We start from the raw sequence: 16,706 nt of genomic DNA, 5'->3' as shown, positions 1-16,706 counted from the left end.
GAGGGAAAACAGTAGGTGCCAGGTGGATCTTTTAATTTTTATCCATGAAATTCATAAACATCTACCTACGTAGTTTCGTCCTTATAGGCACGATTAAAAATTTAAAAAAACGTGAAGATTGTTTTAATCTTTAAGGTTTTATTAGCCGACTTCTTTTATCTCGAGGAATATGTAGAACAAACACCCGCGGTCTTAAAATAAATCGCTCTGTATCAACATAAGTTTTAATCGGGAATTGTTAAAATTTCTCAAGGACTGTTTGAACTGGTTTAAAAGTAATTAAAATCTGGTTTGATTCAGATTTCAGTGCATTGTACATACGTAATATTTAGTTTTATATATAATTATAGGTAGGCAAAGCAAATCTCAAAAAGCTCTGATCGAATTTTATTAACATACCAATTTAGGTAAATGAAATGTAGGTATCTTGTCGGAAAAGATTCCTTTATACTTTACATAATATTATAGGTAATACCCGTTTGAAGTCGGGGAAAATCAGCTAGTTTCTTACGCAACATTCTGTATCAGCTTAGTTTCCTGAATTGATTTTGGTACTATGTATTTGTAATAGAACAAGGGGCTTTTGGTTATTCAAAATTTATCTCTTGAGCTATTCAATAATTCTATATTGTACTCTGTGCCGCTAGTATTTACTTCAAGGTAGGTAAGGTACTTTCATGTAATTATCAAGATTCGAGATTCAGGGAAATGCTAAAAGTGAAAACCACACATATTGTGAATTACTATTACCTACTCCGTAGTCCGTACCTACTCGTACCTATCTCTCAAAATTTTCCTCGAGAAGCGGAAAATCGCAATGATGTAAAGCCCCAAGAACCGCGGTAGTAGGTAGGTATACAAAGTGAGAAAGTACTTAGCGGCAAGTGGTAAAAACAGGATCAGTCGATACCAAGTCTTCGACTGCTAACTTCCGATATTGTATCCAAGTCAAATTTGGTGACGTCCCATTTACTTAGCTTCTCATATCGACCTTCGTTTCGCTACCGATTTCCCTAGCTCGCCTTACTCGCCACTTCCCAGTTCGCTCCACTCGGCCTCGACGTAGGCTCGCTTCACTCAGGACTTCCTTTGCGAGCTTTTGGGTTCGCGCTCTGCAAAATCTCTTTAGGGGTAAGTACGGTAAACAAGACTGCGGGAGTCAGAGTGCTCCTATCTCATTCTGAATCTGGGCCATAGGTATTTCAGTTAGGTTTTCTAGCAAAGAGTTTTATACATCGATGGTTTTAACCGCAATTTCATTCAAAATTAATCTTAAGACTAGTTTTGACTGCTGCTTGTTTCTGTTTAGTTTTTTTTTTCAGTTAAAAGTAGTTTTGACTGGATAAGAGTTTTGAATGTAGCATAATATTATTTAAGGCAGAATTGACGTTATCATTGCTCCTTCTTTTATTGATTATTCAATTTATTCATAAAATCTGTAACCAACAAGCCATGGAATATTATTTCGTGTGATCACGGAGGAACTTTTTAGTTATCATCACTTATCAGTGTCCTGCAAATTAGCAAACATCATACGAACTGGTTTATGCCTTGGACTAAGAACCTTCCGATGAACTTCGCACTGGAAGGAGGCCAGTGACGTCTCTTCACATTTGGAGACGGTATCGATAGCTGGACTGGAAACGCATGCGTAACACCCTGCCTCTGTGTGTGTGAGTGTCTAGCGGAGCACGCAGGCCCTGCGTGCTCATACCTCTGTCTCTATCTTCCATATAGCTCTATCCACTTCATACGCAGGCAGTGACTGGGGAGGACCGATTACTCAAGTTTAAAATACCTCATTCGTTACGTTTAACCCTCAGTCGTGTTCGAGTTGCGCTCTTAAACGTTTGCTCTGATTCACCGTGTGAACCGTTCGCAGTTGTGACCTAAAATTTGTACTGCAGATTTACATTGATTTCAAGATATCCTCTTCCACGAGCGAGATAAATTTATCTGAATCTTTATTTCGTCGAGGTAAGAACTTGGAATGAACTTATGGAATAATTATAGTTATAAGATAGGATGTAGGTACAATGCGTTTAGATGAAAAGTCTGAAAGAAAAGTAAATTTCCCAGGATTTATAATTAGGGGAAATTTAAAAATAGAATGTTCTGGAAACAAAATGGCAGGCGGTAATGGCGGCTGACATGGATGCAACGGCCAACGCTTTCTCTGAGCCGCGTTCACCGAACTAGAAGTTAGAACTTGATCGAAAGTATTTCTACCTACTTTCTCGTGCCTATCAGCCGTAAATATTTCATTGAATTCACTTTTAATGTTAACGGTATTTACTTGTGGATATTTATCAAAATAATGCACCCTTGCAGAATAAATTTAGTATCACCGTTTTTAGCTATTTTTGGATTAGCTGCAGGTTTGCTGAATGTTCTTTCCTGTTCCAAATTTTAATAAATTTAAAACATATTTCTAGTAATTCTACTAGCTTAACAATATTATTATATTGAATTGCTTATCCAACCTACTTTAAAAAATAAATCCAAAATTTCCCTTCTTTCACAATTTATACTGACGAGAACTCCTGTTATTACCTTTTTTATTTACCTTTACCTGTTTTCAAGCCCAATGCATTCGTTGACGTCCAAGGGCAGCTTTTTATATATAAGACCCTTTTCAAACCAGTCTTCTTTTCATTGAAATATGTTTTTGTTAACGGAGACCTACAGCCCGTTTACTAAAAGATTGGACCTGGCGTCTAATATTTTTAAATTCAGCTGTTCGAACCTTGTTGATAATATTTTCAAAGCACCTTTCTATTTGCAACGATGGATTCGCTAACTAGCTATTAGATATTAAATAACTACTGAAGAAACTGCAGATAAAAAAGTATTTGTAAATATTGAACGTGTTTTGTCCCATTTATTTTAATTTCCTCATCGATAATATAATTTTTTGAGTACCATAATATTATTACTTACCTTCCTACATAAAAATAATGTATAACTGAAAATGCCTGCGACTTCGTTCGCGTGGGACGTTTTGGTTTAGGTTTTTAAAAAATCCCGTGGGAACTCTTGATTTTCCCAGATAAAAGTAGCATACGTAGGTACCTAATTCCCCGGGATGTAAGCTAACTCTGTACCAAATTTCATCAAAATCGGTTAAACTGTTGGGCCGTGAAAAGCTAGCAGACAGACAAACAGTCAGACAGACACACACTTTCGCATTTATAATATGAGTAAGAATTATTTTGGAATTTTGAATAGAAATAGTTAAAACTGTTAAAACTTAATTCCGTAATACCTATTTAAGAAAGTAATTTTTAAGGCTTCATCGTCATCATCTATTTTATTACGAGAGATTTTATTAATTGACATTATAGTACCTATAGTGGACCTCGTATAGGTAGGTACATGCCGAAGATCTTCGCCTTCCTGTTATTTTTATCTATAGTAGGTAAATTAAATATTTACGCTTTAACGGTCTCTCTATTTTTAATCCACTTTTAATTAATTGACAGCAACTCATTACCTCATTGTAGTAGGTACCCACTATAATTATTACATTTATGTAATTTACAAATGAGCGTGATCTCTGCCCTTTCTAAATCTCCTGCGGGAAAACCAGGAACTAGTTCATTGGGGAAAACTTCGTCTAAATAATGTTTTCACACTATGTATGAATAACCTAATTTTGAAAAGTTTAAGAGGATCAATATGACAAACAGGTTTACTTGCTGAGCGAATCAAATGATCAAAGAATTTCAGTAAAATCCACATCATTTAAAAAATATATTTATATTATTTATTTTAATGCTGTCATCAAAAACCCCTTAAAGTCGCCTGAAAACTTTTACTTAATAGTGCTTTCTTTTCATTACCAGTTGAGCAAGAAGTAACGCCATCAAGATGATGTCAAGCCAAGGAATGGAACTGCAAGTGGAAGAAACCCCCTTGGCTCTGCGCCGTCTCTGGAACCTTACCCGTGCTCGTCTTGCTGGCACTTCTACTGCTCTCGACGTTGAACCAGCTCTGGTTGAAACTTTACCTTCAGCTCAGGTAAACTGATCTGCTTTTTATTATACTTATGTATAAATTTTACATTTCAGATTTTATATTTTTTAGAATTCTTCGCGCGACCTCATGGTCAGGATTTGAAGAGAACTTTCGAGGATGATCTCGAAAGTTCTCTTTAAATCCTGCTCCATGGTATTGTAAACTTTAATTAGTTAACCTTTAGAATCACTGCTATGAGATAGGAATTTTTTTTAGTTCTTTGGCCAAAAACATTTCATGTTGCTGATAGTTTTGTTAGATATTATGTTTGGAAATATTGTTATGGTTGAAACACGATACGGTACAAATTCCGTAATATAAACAAAAAGTTAAGTATAGTAATAGGCTACTTGACAATTTTTTTAAGTTGGTCTTAAATGGTTAATATTTGTCCTATTATATCAAAAAAATTAACACTATATTTTTTTGCGCCCTAAAAACCGTAAAACTTTAATTTAAAAAAATATTTTTCTTAGACAGGTGGTAACCCAGGGTTATACTGTTGTTTACAAATGCATGACGTCAGAGCACAGATAATCTATCGGCCAAACATGGCCGACAGTGTTTTCACCTGTCTAAGAAAAATATTTTTTTAAATTAAAGTTTTACGGTTTTTAGGACGCAAAAAAATATAGTGTTAATTTTTTTGATATAATAGGACAAATATTAACCATTTAAGACCAACTTAAAAAAATTGTCAAGTAGCCTATTATAGAACGTCTAATTATTTTCTCTCCGGGAAGAACTATTAGGATATTTTTAGGTAAACATGTCTTAATATTATGAAATTCATTTCTTTCTAGTTTTTAAGTAAGTAGTTCTCGGAAATCATAATAATGTAATTTGTGGAAGCTATGGTTATAATCTATAATCGATTATCGATTAGTAATGTAAACGTTTATTAAACCTACTGTAGAAATGTTGATAATATTCATAATATCATTGTTTTTATTGATTAAACTAATTACCGATTTTCTGACTTAGCAGTTACTGTTAAAAGTTCATTATTTTATTGGATTTCTTACCTACATAGTTCATTTTTTTTGATCAAGTACTGTATAAGATGAGAGATATACCTACTAACCTAAATTTAAGATCGAAATATTTGCGAGAGAGCCAAGTTATTGACCCATGCGATATTTCAATTAACCTTGAAATATATACTTTCGTACAAAATTCTGATTCTGAAAACAGTTATTATAATTGTTTGCACAGTTACTTAAGTTCAAGCTTACCAAATACATTAAGGTCATATCTACTGACCTCACCCAATACTTTGCCCTTTAAACACGCTGTTTAATCGAATATAATGGAATATTATTGATCAGGGATATCTGTAGATTCAGTTCCAGTACATTCTTCAAAATGTTCGTCATTATTAAATAATATGTACTCCTATTTTGAAGATTTATGTAAACATTATTGGGTATATTGACATCCTGGAGATTTTGTAAATTATAATTACTTAGGTAGGTATGCACTCTATTGCTGATAACTATAAGTACCTAGTACTGAGTTCTTTATTCTTTATTTTTGCGTTTCACATGTATCCACTTACAGGAATAACATGAGGTACATATGAGATACCCAGATACCCTGTAAGGGTACCTATAGCAAAATATACATTATAATTATTAGATAATTCACTTAGGGAATTAGATTTTGATCAATCATTGCATATAGTTCATTCTATATCGATGATCATTGCAATCAGTTTATTAAACTGCATTTTCAATTACATATTTTGAAGTCAAGGGCTTTTAAAAGTTTATCTTAGTTTAGCTTGTCCTTCTTTTGCTATCGTAAATAGCGGTTATCTCCGTTACAAACGAGACTGACTCGGATTCACCTCGTGAGTCGTGACATCTTTACTGCTTAAAGTCCTTGACTTGATAAGATCCTTATGACTTAAAAGGTTATTTTATGACAATTAACACTTTGAATAAAAACTAAAAATCTTTTGACTTTAATAAGTTAAAAAGACATAAACAATTCTTCGATAGGAAGTTCTATAAAGCATTGAGCCGTATAGCAAAATCTATTTAAACAACTTTAATTAATTAATTCTTGCTAACAATTCGTCAATCAATTACGGAAATGATCGTTTGGTTTTCTTCCGGTTTATGAGAATGCTAATATAATTCTTTTTATAGTAGACACTTCGATGCCTTTATTTGTACCATAATTATTGTTAGTTTTTAGACAAATGACACATAATTTTTACATTGTTGATTTGCAGGAGCCTGAGATTGCACCGAAAAGCTTTATTCCAACTCCTAGCGATTATGAGAGTGATGGAGAAGAGGCTTTCCCTGATGTGGATGTACGTGTAAGTATAACACAACTTTTCTTTTTCTAACATAAAGAAAATACAAACTATTTTCTGCCGATGAAACCCTACAAGCTGAAACTATTTCTGTTCAATGCTACGTCCAATACACGGTTTATAAATATACTTGGGTAATATATACGAGTATGTTCGTCTTTGAATGATGCGCAATTTATCAATTTCAAAAAAGATTGAATTTCTCAAAAATGATTTGGTTTTTTACTTTTGTTCTTGTTTTTTAAAACATTCAACAGTTGTTAGTTACTATTAATACTACGTGTTGTTTGAGTTTTAAAAATTAACAAGTGATATTAATATTTTATAATTTATTTTATGATTGCTTTAACATACCGCTTTATAGAATTTTATCTTTTGTCACGTCATGACCCACTGTGTCTAGAGTCTAGACATAGATTACACAATGAATCGTAACATGAACCGATATTAACAGCCATAATCAAAGAAACAATCTTTTACTTGGTCTTTCAATCTCGCCTTTGATTGAATTGAAAATTTGTTGCGCTTCAGTGCTTTTGGTATTATTTACCAGAGGAAGGTCATCAAAATTGCCCTATACATTACTATGGTTTCATACAACTATCGTAACTTCCAGACAAGACTGTGCCTAATTCTATAATGGAACCATACTTACCAAACCAAACAACCTTATCAAATTTATTTTTGATCAATGCAAGACTCCGAGCGATCTCAAATTGTCTGTTGGTCTGAATGACTGAGTACGATACAAAAAGCTTTAGGTACGAACAATAATATAAATATAGGTACTATTTCCTACTTACGGAATTGTGTAGGTGTGTTGTAAACAATGTATAGAAAAAGAAATAGATGTGGGCAACCATAAAAATAGATCTCGCATTCTTTCGTATGGACTAATTTGGTCTATAGATAAATCGCAGCAATTGAGTACATTTTAACTATTTGCCATAGATGTACCTACGCTAGTTAGAATTGTATTCTTTGTATTGATTTATTGACTATTTTGTCTGTCGTCCTTGAGATATAATTGACTGTCACGTTGCTTTTCATCTGTACTAATGCCAACATCGTGTGTCCACTTACCTAATTACTTCATTTAAGTAATCTGCTTAAGTATTAGGTATATGTATTCACTATTTTAGTATTAAACAAAACAAAACCTTAGTTTGAATAATTAGATACTTTTCTTTTGTTTGATGTTTTTTTGGGTTTTTAAAGGATCTCGCAAATAAAATAACTAACGAACAAATTTCATAATACTTACCCACATAGTTTCGTTTTCAAATTGAATGCAAAGTGTTCTATTACGTAAATTATACGAAGCTGTACGTAGCATTACGTATTAAAACTGTCATAACAGTGTTTCATACAAATCAAATTTTCTTGGCATGATTCTAAAAATGTTGTTTTGTGAGATATAACTTTATACTTTGCCAAGTTATGTTTAGACTTGTTTTAATTGTAGATATATTTAACTTTCATTATTCCTCTTGAGTGCGGCTTGCAGTCTGGTCACTTTTTGGCTTTGTTGATAAATTAAAAACATAATATGAAAATGATGAAAACACTTATGTGTGAAAATTGTGACTGCAGCTGTTATGAGTGTGCTAGATTAGCCTCAGAAGTATAGAGACAATAGAGTCAGGAATCACCTACTGAGAGCCTAAACCTTAATTCGTTATCAATAAGCTAGGGCGTGGTTGTAGGTAGGAGACAAAATAAAAGATTGTATAAGGAAATAAACTGTTTTATTCAGGGAAAAACTCCCTCCAAATCAAAGTTTATCTTTACCATTACTTATTGCTTTATCATTATATAATTTATTATTTCCTTTGAGAAAAATCTACCGCCAGTTCGAAAAAGCATATCTACCGAGAGAAAGAACTGGCAAGAAAAAACTCGGCGGTGTCTATTCACAATTATTGAAAAATAGATACAACTATGGTAGGTATTACCATAACATATCCAACCCACATCGGGTATAAGCATAAACTATTACAAAGGAATACCAGTTGAATAACAAATTACACATTAAACAACATACATAGTATAACAAAAGAAATATAAAATCAACAATATTCGTACCTGTAGGTATGTCACAGCTTCTTCTTAAAAATAGGAAAATTAATGATGTCTACCGTCAAAGCAGAGCCATTTATAGCCCTTTGGCTACCCTTTCCATAAGTATAATGATACCATATAAAACTCAAATTCAATAGAGTCGACAATAGAGATTAAACTTTAGTTTTAAATTTATACACTTCAAAATTCCACATTATACTCTATTTAAATCTACAATTACTTTACTTCTAAAATATAATAAAATCAATTTCACCATGTAAGACCTTTGGATTAGCTGCTATATATTATCTGTTACGTCTGTAGTATTTTGTCTATCATTTTGACGTGCCTCTGTTTACAAATAAAATGTCAATGGTTTAGAATTAATTCTTAAGCAAAATCTAAAGAGTTTAGTAGCAATTTCAAGAAATAAATAGCAACTCTAACCATTTATCTTATACGGCCAAACTGACAATTGCTTCGTTCTCGAAGCAACAAAATAAAAACAAACAATTCGTAAAGTAAATTTTAACAACATCAAAACATTTTTTTTTTTTTTTTTTTCAAACAACATGTCTGTGGCTTCCAACAAAATTTAAAAAAACATTTTAAACATGTGTGTGACATACAAAATTACCACACAGTTTACTCTCAAAAATACAAGAAATATTTTTCTCGCCACAGCACATAAATGTTTCCAAACAAGATATCCTTTAACCCCATTGGTTTTAAACCAATATCAAAAATATTTTTAACACCACTGGTATTAAAGCGATATTATAAAAATACTTTTCAACACCGTTGGTTCCAACGTTTTAAAGTATCATCTACAAAATAACCTTCAACACCATTGGTTTTAAGGCAACATCGTAAACCATCATAAAATTGTCCCTTAACACCATTGGTTTTGATCCATATATCACTATAGAATTTTTCCATTGATCGAACATTTGATCAAAGTTGTAAATAAATTCCAATAAAATATAGAGATGAATATTAAACAAAGAAAAATTGCAACTGAACAAATTGTAAATTATCAGAATTTAAAATAATATGTTTCATAAAAAAGAACCATCAAAATGAAAAAGTTACAAAAATATTAATATTTCAAAATAAGTTAAATCATAAGAACTTTTTTTCAATTTCAAGTTAATAATTTTGCAAAAATAATAAAATACCATCGACTCTTACTCCTAAAGTACCAAAGTCAAAAACAAAGGGTAGGTATATAAAAAGTAATTATATGTAAGATATATCAAAACAAAACTAACTACTATGTTAGAAGAAGTAAAAATAATCAAAGAGTAAACTTATCTAATTATCGTTATTTACTTTCAAAAATATTTTCTATTCAATCTCTTTTTGTCTATCTGCAATCAGTCCTTGGACTATACAAAAACATTTGTTGCTTCCCACATCCAATGATGTGCCAACAACCTTCCTTTTTAAATAAATACCAAAACATTTTTCCACAATAAAATATAAAAATCCAAAAAGATCGTAAATAAAAACATAAAGGTAGGTATCAAAAACTAAAATGTCAAAAAATACCACAAAAATAATTTACATTAAAAAGATCGTCAAAGAAGTAATCAATATCAAAAATAGTTAAACACTTCAAACATCAAAAACGTCAAAAAATCAAAAGTATTATTCAAACAAAACAACAAAATACGGCATTAAAAAATATTAAACACAAGTGGGTAGTCAATAATCTCTAAATTCCAATATTCTAAATTTAAGTTTCAGGTTTAACCATAGTCCACCACGCTGGCCAAGTGTGGATTGGCAGCTCCATTTCATCACATTACGTAACGGTGGGTATATATAAAAAAACAATGACATCAAACAATCAGTAGCTACTAGACTTAGCGGCATAGCAACAGGATAAGACATCAGCAGCCTAACCTATCCTTATATAAAAACTACAAAAATAAACTCCAACAAAATTTCTTAATTATTGTAGGTAGGTATCACAAATCTTTCATCTCTACGTTTCGCGAGTGAGAACTCCGATGCAAAGTCAATAGCAAATTTACAAAAATGGCCACGCTAATCGCGTTTCTGATCAATGAATCATCAATATTTAACGAATGATGCAATATGTATTTCTGTATTGTTCTTAATTTGAAACAAAATTACAACAAAAAAAAATTTTTTTTTTCTTTTTTTTTTTTGGTTCTTTTTTTCCTTCTTTTCTCTCTGTCATTATGTAACACATAAATAAATTATATACATCTATTCGGCCAACCTGAAAAGTACTTCGTTCTCGAAGTACTTACATAGGAAATGCCTCAAGAACATAACTAAAAAAAAAGTAAGATGACTCATCACTCGTAAAACAATATTCAATGATTCAATGTCAACATCACTATCATATAAATTACGAATATACGGCTAGACGTCAGACGTAAATTAAAATAGAACACAAATTAATCATCAGTAAATATTTACTGACAAACTTGCTTTAGTTTTTCACCGCTCGGTCAGTCTGACATTTAACCACATTTTATCGTATGATCATTTAATAAAAATTTCATACCAACTAACTACCTGCAAATTTTTAACATTAATTTACGTAATATCGATTTGTGTTACTAGCTGGGACATCATGCGATTAAACACCTTCAAACATTAATCTGAGTCATTGAAACAGAACATCTATACTGAACACAAAATTACCCGCAAAAATTTTATTTATTTAGTACCCACATCTTTATTTCTATAATACAATTAGTTTTAAAACAAATAAAATGACGACAGGTACTATGAAACTGTGTTACTACATTACACAGAGTATTAATAGGTCCATGATTACGCAATAAAACTTTCTAAGGCCTACCTGCCTGAAAAATTGTCTTGCAAAAAAGTTTTAATTCACTTTCACTTTTTTTTTCATACCATATTTTCATATTAAGATTTCCAGATTTAGGGTATCCAATGTCCATTGTGGTACCTCTCGTGGCCGTCAGTCATCACAACGCCTGTTGGAACATCTTTGATGGCTTTTCACAAAGCCATCCGAATTGGCCGGTATTTCTGAAACTTGTACAATTGCATTAGAAAAGGCACAATTCAGCCATATCGTATCCCACTTCTGATGCTAGATTAGCCTCAGAAGTATAGAGACAATAGAGTCAGGAATCACCTACTGAGAGCCTAAACCTTAATTCGTTATCAATAAGCTAGGGCGTGGTTGTAGGTAGGAGACAAAATAAAAGATTGTATAAGGAAATAAACTGTTTTATTCAGGGAAAAACTCCCTCCAAATCAAAGTTTATCTTTACCATTACTTATTGCTTTATCATTATATAATTTATTATTTCCTTTGAGAAAAATCTACCGCCAGTTCGAAAAAGCATATCTACCGAGAGAAAGAACTGGCAAGAAAAAACTCGGCGGTGTCTATTCACAATTATTGAAAAATAGATACAACTATGGTAGGTATTACCATAACATATCCAACCCACATCGGGTATAAGCATAAACTATTACAAAGGAATACCAGTTGAATAACAAATTACACATTAAACAACATACATAGTATAACAAAAGAAATATAAAATCAACAATATTCGTACCTGTAGGTATGTCACAGCTTCTTCTTAAAAATAGGAAAATTAATGATGTCTACCGTCAAAGCAGAGCCATTTATAGCCCTTTGGCTACCCTTTCCATAAGTATAATGATACCATATAAAACTCAAATTCAATAGAGTCGACAATAGAGATTAAACTTTAGTTTTAAATTTATACACTTCAAAATTCCACATTATACTCTATTTAAATCTACAATTACTTTACTTCTAAAATATAATAAAATCAATTTCACCATGTAAGACCTTTGGATTAGCTGCTATATATTATCTGTTACGTCTGTAGTATTTTGTCTATCATTTTGACGTGCCTCTGTTTACAAATAAAATGTCAATGGTTTAGAATTAATTCTTAAGCAAAATCTAAAGAGTTTAGTAGCAATTTCAAGAAATAAATAGCAACTCTAACCATTTATCTTATAAGTGCTTGTGTATTAGAATTATAGAGGTCGGAAAAATTAGATTCTCTTATCCGCTGTAGCAAAAATCAAACGGAAAATTGAGGAGAAATTTCAACTAGCGACTTTTTCAGGAACAACTTGAAATTCCATCAAAATCTTTTTGGACTGGAAGTGAGATATATGAGAAGGAGGTTTTACTAGATGCAAGCACCCTTGGAGATGTCCCTGCTGTATACCGTGTACCGGCCCCAGCGCCTCATCAAATGCCAGTCATCGGAGTCTACATTGATCCCCGAGTCAGAACTGGCTTCAGATATAAAATCAGACCAATGCAGGTGAGATGAGATATTCAATTGAAATATTTGAAAATATTCATCACAATTTGTGGCACGTTAAAGAAATCGTCGCATTTTGTATTTGATGTAAGAAGTGTTGATGATTGCTTCGATAGGCAATCTTCCACATTTCGATTAACAGTAAATAGGTCTTTTGTCCAATTTTGGCCGGCGACGATTCTTTAACTTTTGTTCAATGTGGCTTAATCATCGATTCGTAGATAATTAAAATCGATCAGCTTTTGTATCATCAATGTGATGCTTTTCGATTTTCAAAACAAAAGAAAAACTATGAAGATCCATATTAGTTTTGGGGCAAAATTTTTCACTGAACTGCTAAAGAATTCGGATTTGTATATAATATTGATACCCCTATTGAGTTGAGTTCTGGACTTGAACGGTAATCTTATAACATGATAATATTGTGTGCAATTGATCCCATGGTATTTACATTTTATAACATTTCCCGTCTCATTATTTCTTTATTTACTGTGATATTATTCTACAAATTGTCAAAAGTGATTTGGTTTGTGAGCATAAAGAAGATTTTTGCAAGATTTATCTTTTCAGAATTCCGGAGGATGGTGAGTTTGTTTTCCGAAGTAATCTTGCGAAAATTTTCATAAGCTATGCGAAAAATCCTTTCGGATTAATCTATTGTTTTTGTTAAAAATGTATGAGTGAACATAAAATTGAACATTCGAAATATAATAATATCATGAATCCAAAGAATCTTCGCAAAGTTTTATCAGATATGGTCACAACCCTATTAATAATTAAGTTTACTTAAGTTTCACTGTAAGATGCACAATAAAAGTAAGGTTGTCATCTAATACTAAATTGTTATTGTTATTGACTTCTATTTCACATACTTAATTATTTTTACTACTTACATCTTGAGCAATTAAAGCCATGAAAAAAGTTAATTTCATTTACCACACTATAGGTATCAATTTATTTTGACTGTCAACTTTTTTTAAATGACAAATTGTAATGGCAACCTTATACTTAAATGTTAAAAGATGCTGTAATTTTTATTTTTTTTGAATGATTTTAATCAAGATAGTCCGAATTCAATTCTAAAGGATCACAAGCCGAGTTCACAGCAGTTCAAGTATTTAATTTAATTGGGTACCATTCGGTTAGAGGGTATTAGACAGTGAGTAGCGGTGTCCGTTGCTGAAATTTACAGAATGGAAATATCATCAACGACAAACACTGTTGACTTGCGTGTATTTGCCACTGGTTGTGTGCCGTTGTAGGCGATGGTATGTGGATCGTCCAGTTTTTCAGACCTACGCCCAGAGAGGCGCTCACAAAACAAACTTCAAGACCCGCAGAGACCCGACAGGTCGATCTGACATTCTGGCCAGCAGCATGTTATAGGTAAACCATAAGTATCATTCATAAGGGCTTCATGCCATTTTATCATATTTTCCCCATAACTAAAAATACATATTGTACTTTCTTGCATACTATAACCTTTCATAATCATGGGAATTTGACTTCTTGGGATTACGAATATAAAAAGTATAACATTAATATTTTCATAAAAACGTCATAAAGTTCACTTTTCTATTTTTTGCATTTAAAGTAAATAAAATAAATTATCTTTGAAATAAACTAAAGAAGACAAAAATCTCAATTTTGTTACTTCATTGTAAATCCAATTTTTAGTTAACCCCGTATGGGCACCGTATAAATCATATTTCAAATATTTCAGGCTTTGGATGCCCCTCTACTATCAGTGAAGCCTAGATATTTGTTCGGAGGTAAGGCCCTCACCCTCGAGTCAATTGGGCGTGGATTCGCAAGACGACTCACCTTTGAGCCCGTTGATTCAACTCTAAACGAGAATACCAATTACTTTTGGTCTGACTCCCGTCCAGAAGGATTTGTGTTTGAAATTGAAGCAGTATCTGTTGGAGACAAGTTCACTATCTATGACGCCAATCATGAACCCCAGGGAACACTGGAGGTTGTCCAGCAGCAGGTAAAAATGGTTTCAAAGTTAAAACTACTTCATCAGTAAATTTCACTACTATTATTAGTTCGCTAAATAAATTATTTTATCATTACAGAAGAACCAAATTGAGCTCGAACAGAAAATTTCTGACGATGGTACTATTGAGAAGAGGGTAAAAATAAATACCTTGTGTAAAGTGGAATGGTATGAGAATGATGATGTTACTAAATTGGTGCCCGTAACTGGAGTGGCTATACTAAACAAAGGAAGAGGAAATGCAGTCGTCACTAGAGTTGTCAACGTTGCTATTGGTATTAAACAACTGAAGAAGGGATATGAACTCAAACCCGGCATTAAATCGTCCTCAAGGAAAATCACTGTCAACGGAAGTGACATTAAAGATATCCCTTGCCAGTACTCCGTTGTTGGCCTAGAGCGATATGAACTTCCTGTCATCGGTGAGTTTCTCAAAAGCAAAACTTTCTGTAGACTAAGTTCTTAACATAGGTAAAATTTAATACCTGTTCTTATTTAATTTTAGGAACGTATATTGACCCTCGCATTGTACCTGGATTCTACTACCGCGTGCGAGCAGCCAGCAGCCGTCACCACTTGTTTGAAGGCCGTAGCCTGTTATTGCAATCCATTGGAATGGGTTACGGAAAACGTATCACTTTTAAGCCTGACACGCTTAATACACCTGAGAACTATTTCTGGTCAGACTCCCACCCTGAAGGTGTCGGTATGGAGCCACGTGCAGTGCACCCTGACATGAAATTCACAATAACAGGAAACGGGGTTGGTATAATCACATAATTAATAATATGCTATCATTTTTGGATTTGCGCCAACATATTAAAAGAACTTCATGATATGAAACGCGCAGTATGTTAGACTATTTGTTTTCATTCTGAAATGGCTTATATAGGTACTTATTTCTTTGGCATAAGGACAGTTATTTCTAATTTCGCCATTGGATTAGAGCCAATGCCTACGGATCAAATTTCAGATAATATAATCGGTTTCACTTATTGATTTTTTGATAAAAAATTCTAATAAAATTTTGTTTTCTGCAGGGACTCCTCGGAGAAGCGATGGTATTCCGTGCTGACTTGCCGCAAATTGAAGAGAAAACTGAATTTGTTGATGTCCCAGGCAAACAAGGAAAGGCTGTTCAGAAATACATCCGAGTAGACGTAACGTGCCACGTGAAATTGGCTACTACAGGAGGTGGCTCGGTGGATTCCGAAGTCCATCTAATGAAAGTTTCAGGAACAGCACTGGTACGCAAAGAACCCCACCAAACAACTGCAAAGTTGGTGAAAGTCTTCAATGTCGGTTTGGACTCACAGCTAAACCTCTTGTTTGCCCACTCACAGACTGAACTAACCTTCCATCCTCTGCCTTAAATATTACACACGCAGCGAATGGTGTTGCAATACAAGTAAAAGACATTGTTCTTAGTAACATGTATTGTAAACCAAACTCTACCTGGCGCAACAGAGGCTCCGTCAAATGTCAATCGATCTAATCACGAGTTTGCAACCAATCGAAGTCAGTTGCTAGTACATACTTTTACTGCTGGCAATTTAGTTGCAGAATCGTTTTGGCTGTATGGTTGAATGGTTTATTAAATGGATTGTTGATCCATTGTACGATGATTCGGAAAATCTTCACCTGCAACATTTAAGAACAAGCCATTGTTTGAATCTGTTTCTAACTTTCTCCCATCAGAAAGTAGACAGGATATTAATTGATCAGTATTTTTATTTAACTGGATAACTACTAGATACTTTTGAAATATATCGGAGAGAGTAGTAAAAGACTATAGCATTTTGTTTTATAATTTGTACCAAACCAATGACTTAAAATGCGTTTGCAATTATGTTAATTAAATACTAATAAAATTGTTGTTATCAATATTTCTTATTTAATTACTATCTCGAATACTATTTTTTAATAAATCATTTTGTGTCACTATTTGTTTCCTTTATTAATCCTTTAT

The 16,706-nt window shown here is 32.8% G+C and overlaps 1 protein-coding gene across 2 annotated transcripts; it reads left to right on the top strand.

The window, feature by feature from the left end:
- The first annotated feature begins 1,804 nt into the window (after positions 1-1,804).
- Positions 1,805-16,678, top strand: LOC117988914 (uncharacterized). Of its 2 annotated transcripts, XM_069503398.1 has the most exons (8): positions 1,805-1,977; positions 3,846-4,020; positions 6,257-6,346; positions 12,532-12,735; positions 14,459-14,728; positions 14,817-15,159; positions 15,243-15,499; positions 15,778-16,678. In XM_069503398.1, exons 2-8 carry the CDS (start codon positions 3,871-3,873, stop codon positions 16,108-16,110), a joined length of 1,647 nt encoding a protein of 548 aa, XP_069359499.1. In that variant the 5' UTR covers positions 1,805-1,977; positions 3,846-3,870; the 3' UTR covers positions 16,111-16,678. The 2 variants fall into 2 exon arrangements, with proteins under 2 accessions (XP_069359499.1, XP_069359500.1); XM_069503399.1 differs by lacking the exons at positions 1,805-1,977; positions 3,846-4,020; positions 6,257-6,346 and adding exons at positions 7,810-7,948; positions 12,426-12,447.
- Positions 16,679-16,706: the final 28 nt, after the last annotated feature.

The sequence above is a fragment of the Maniola hyperantus genome, chromosome 15, assembly GCF_902806685.2.
Source record: "Maniola hyperantus chromosome 15, iAphHyp1.2, whole genome shotgun sequence".
NCBI lineage: Eukaryota > Metazoa > Arthropoda > Insecta > Lepidoptera > Nymphalidae > Maniola > Maniola hyperantus.
The sequence above is the reverse complement of the archived record's forward strand: the minus strand, read 5'-3'. Positions and strand labels throughout refer to the sequence as shown.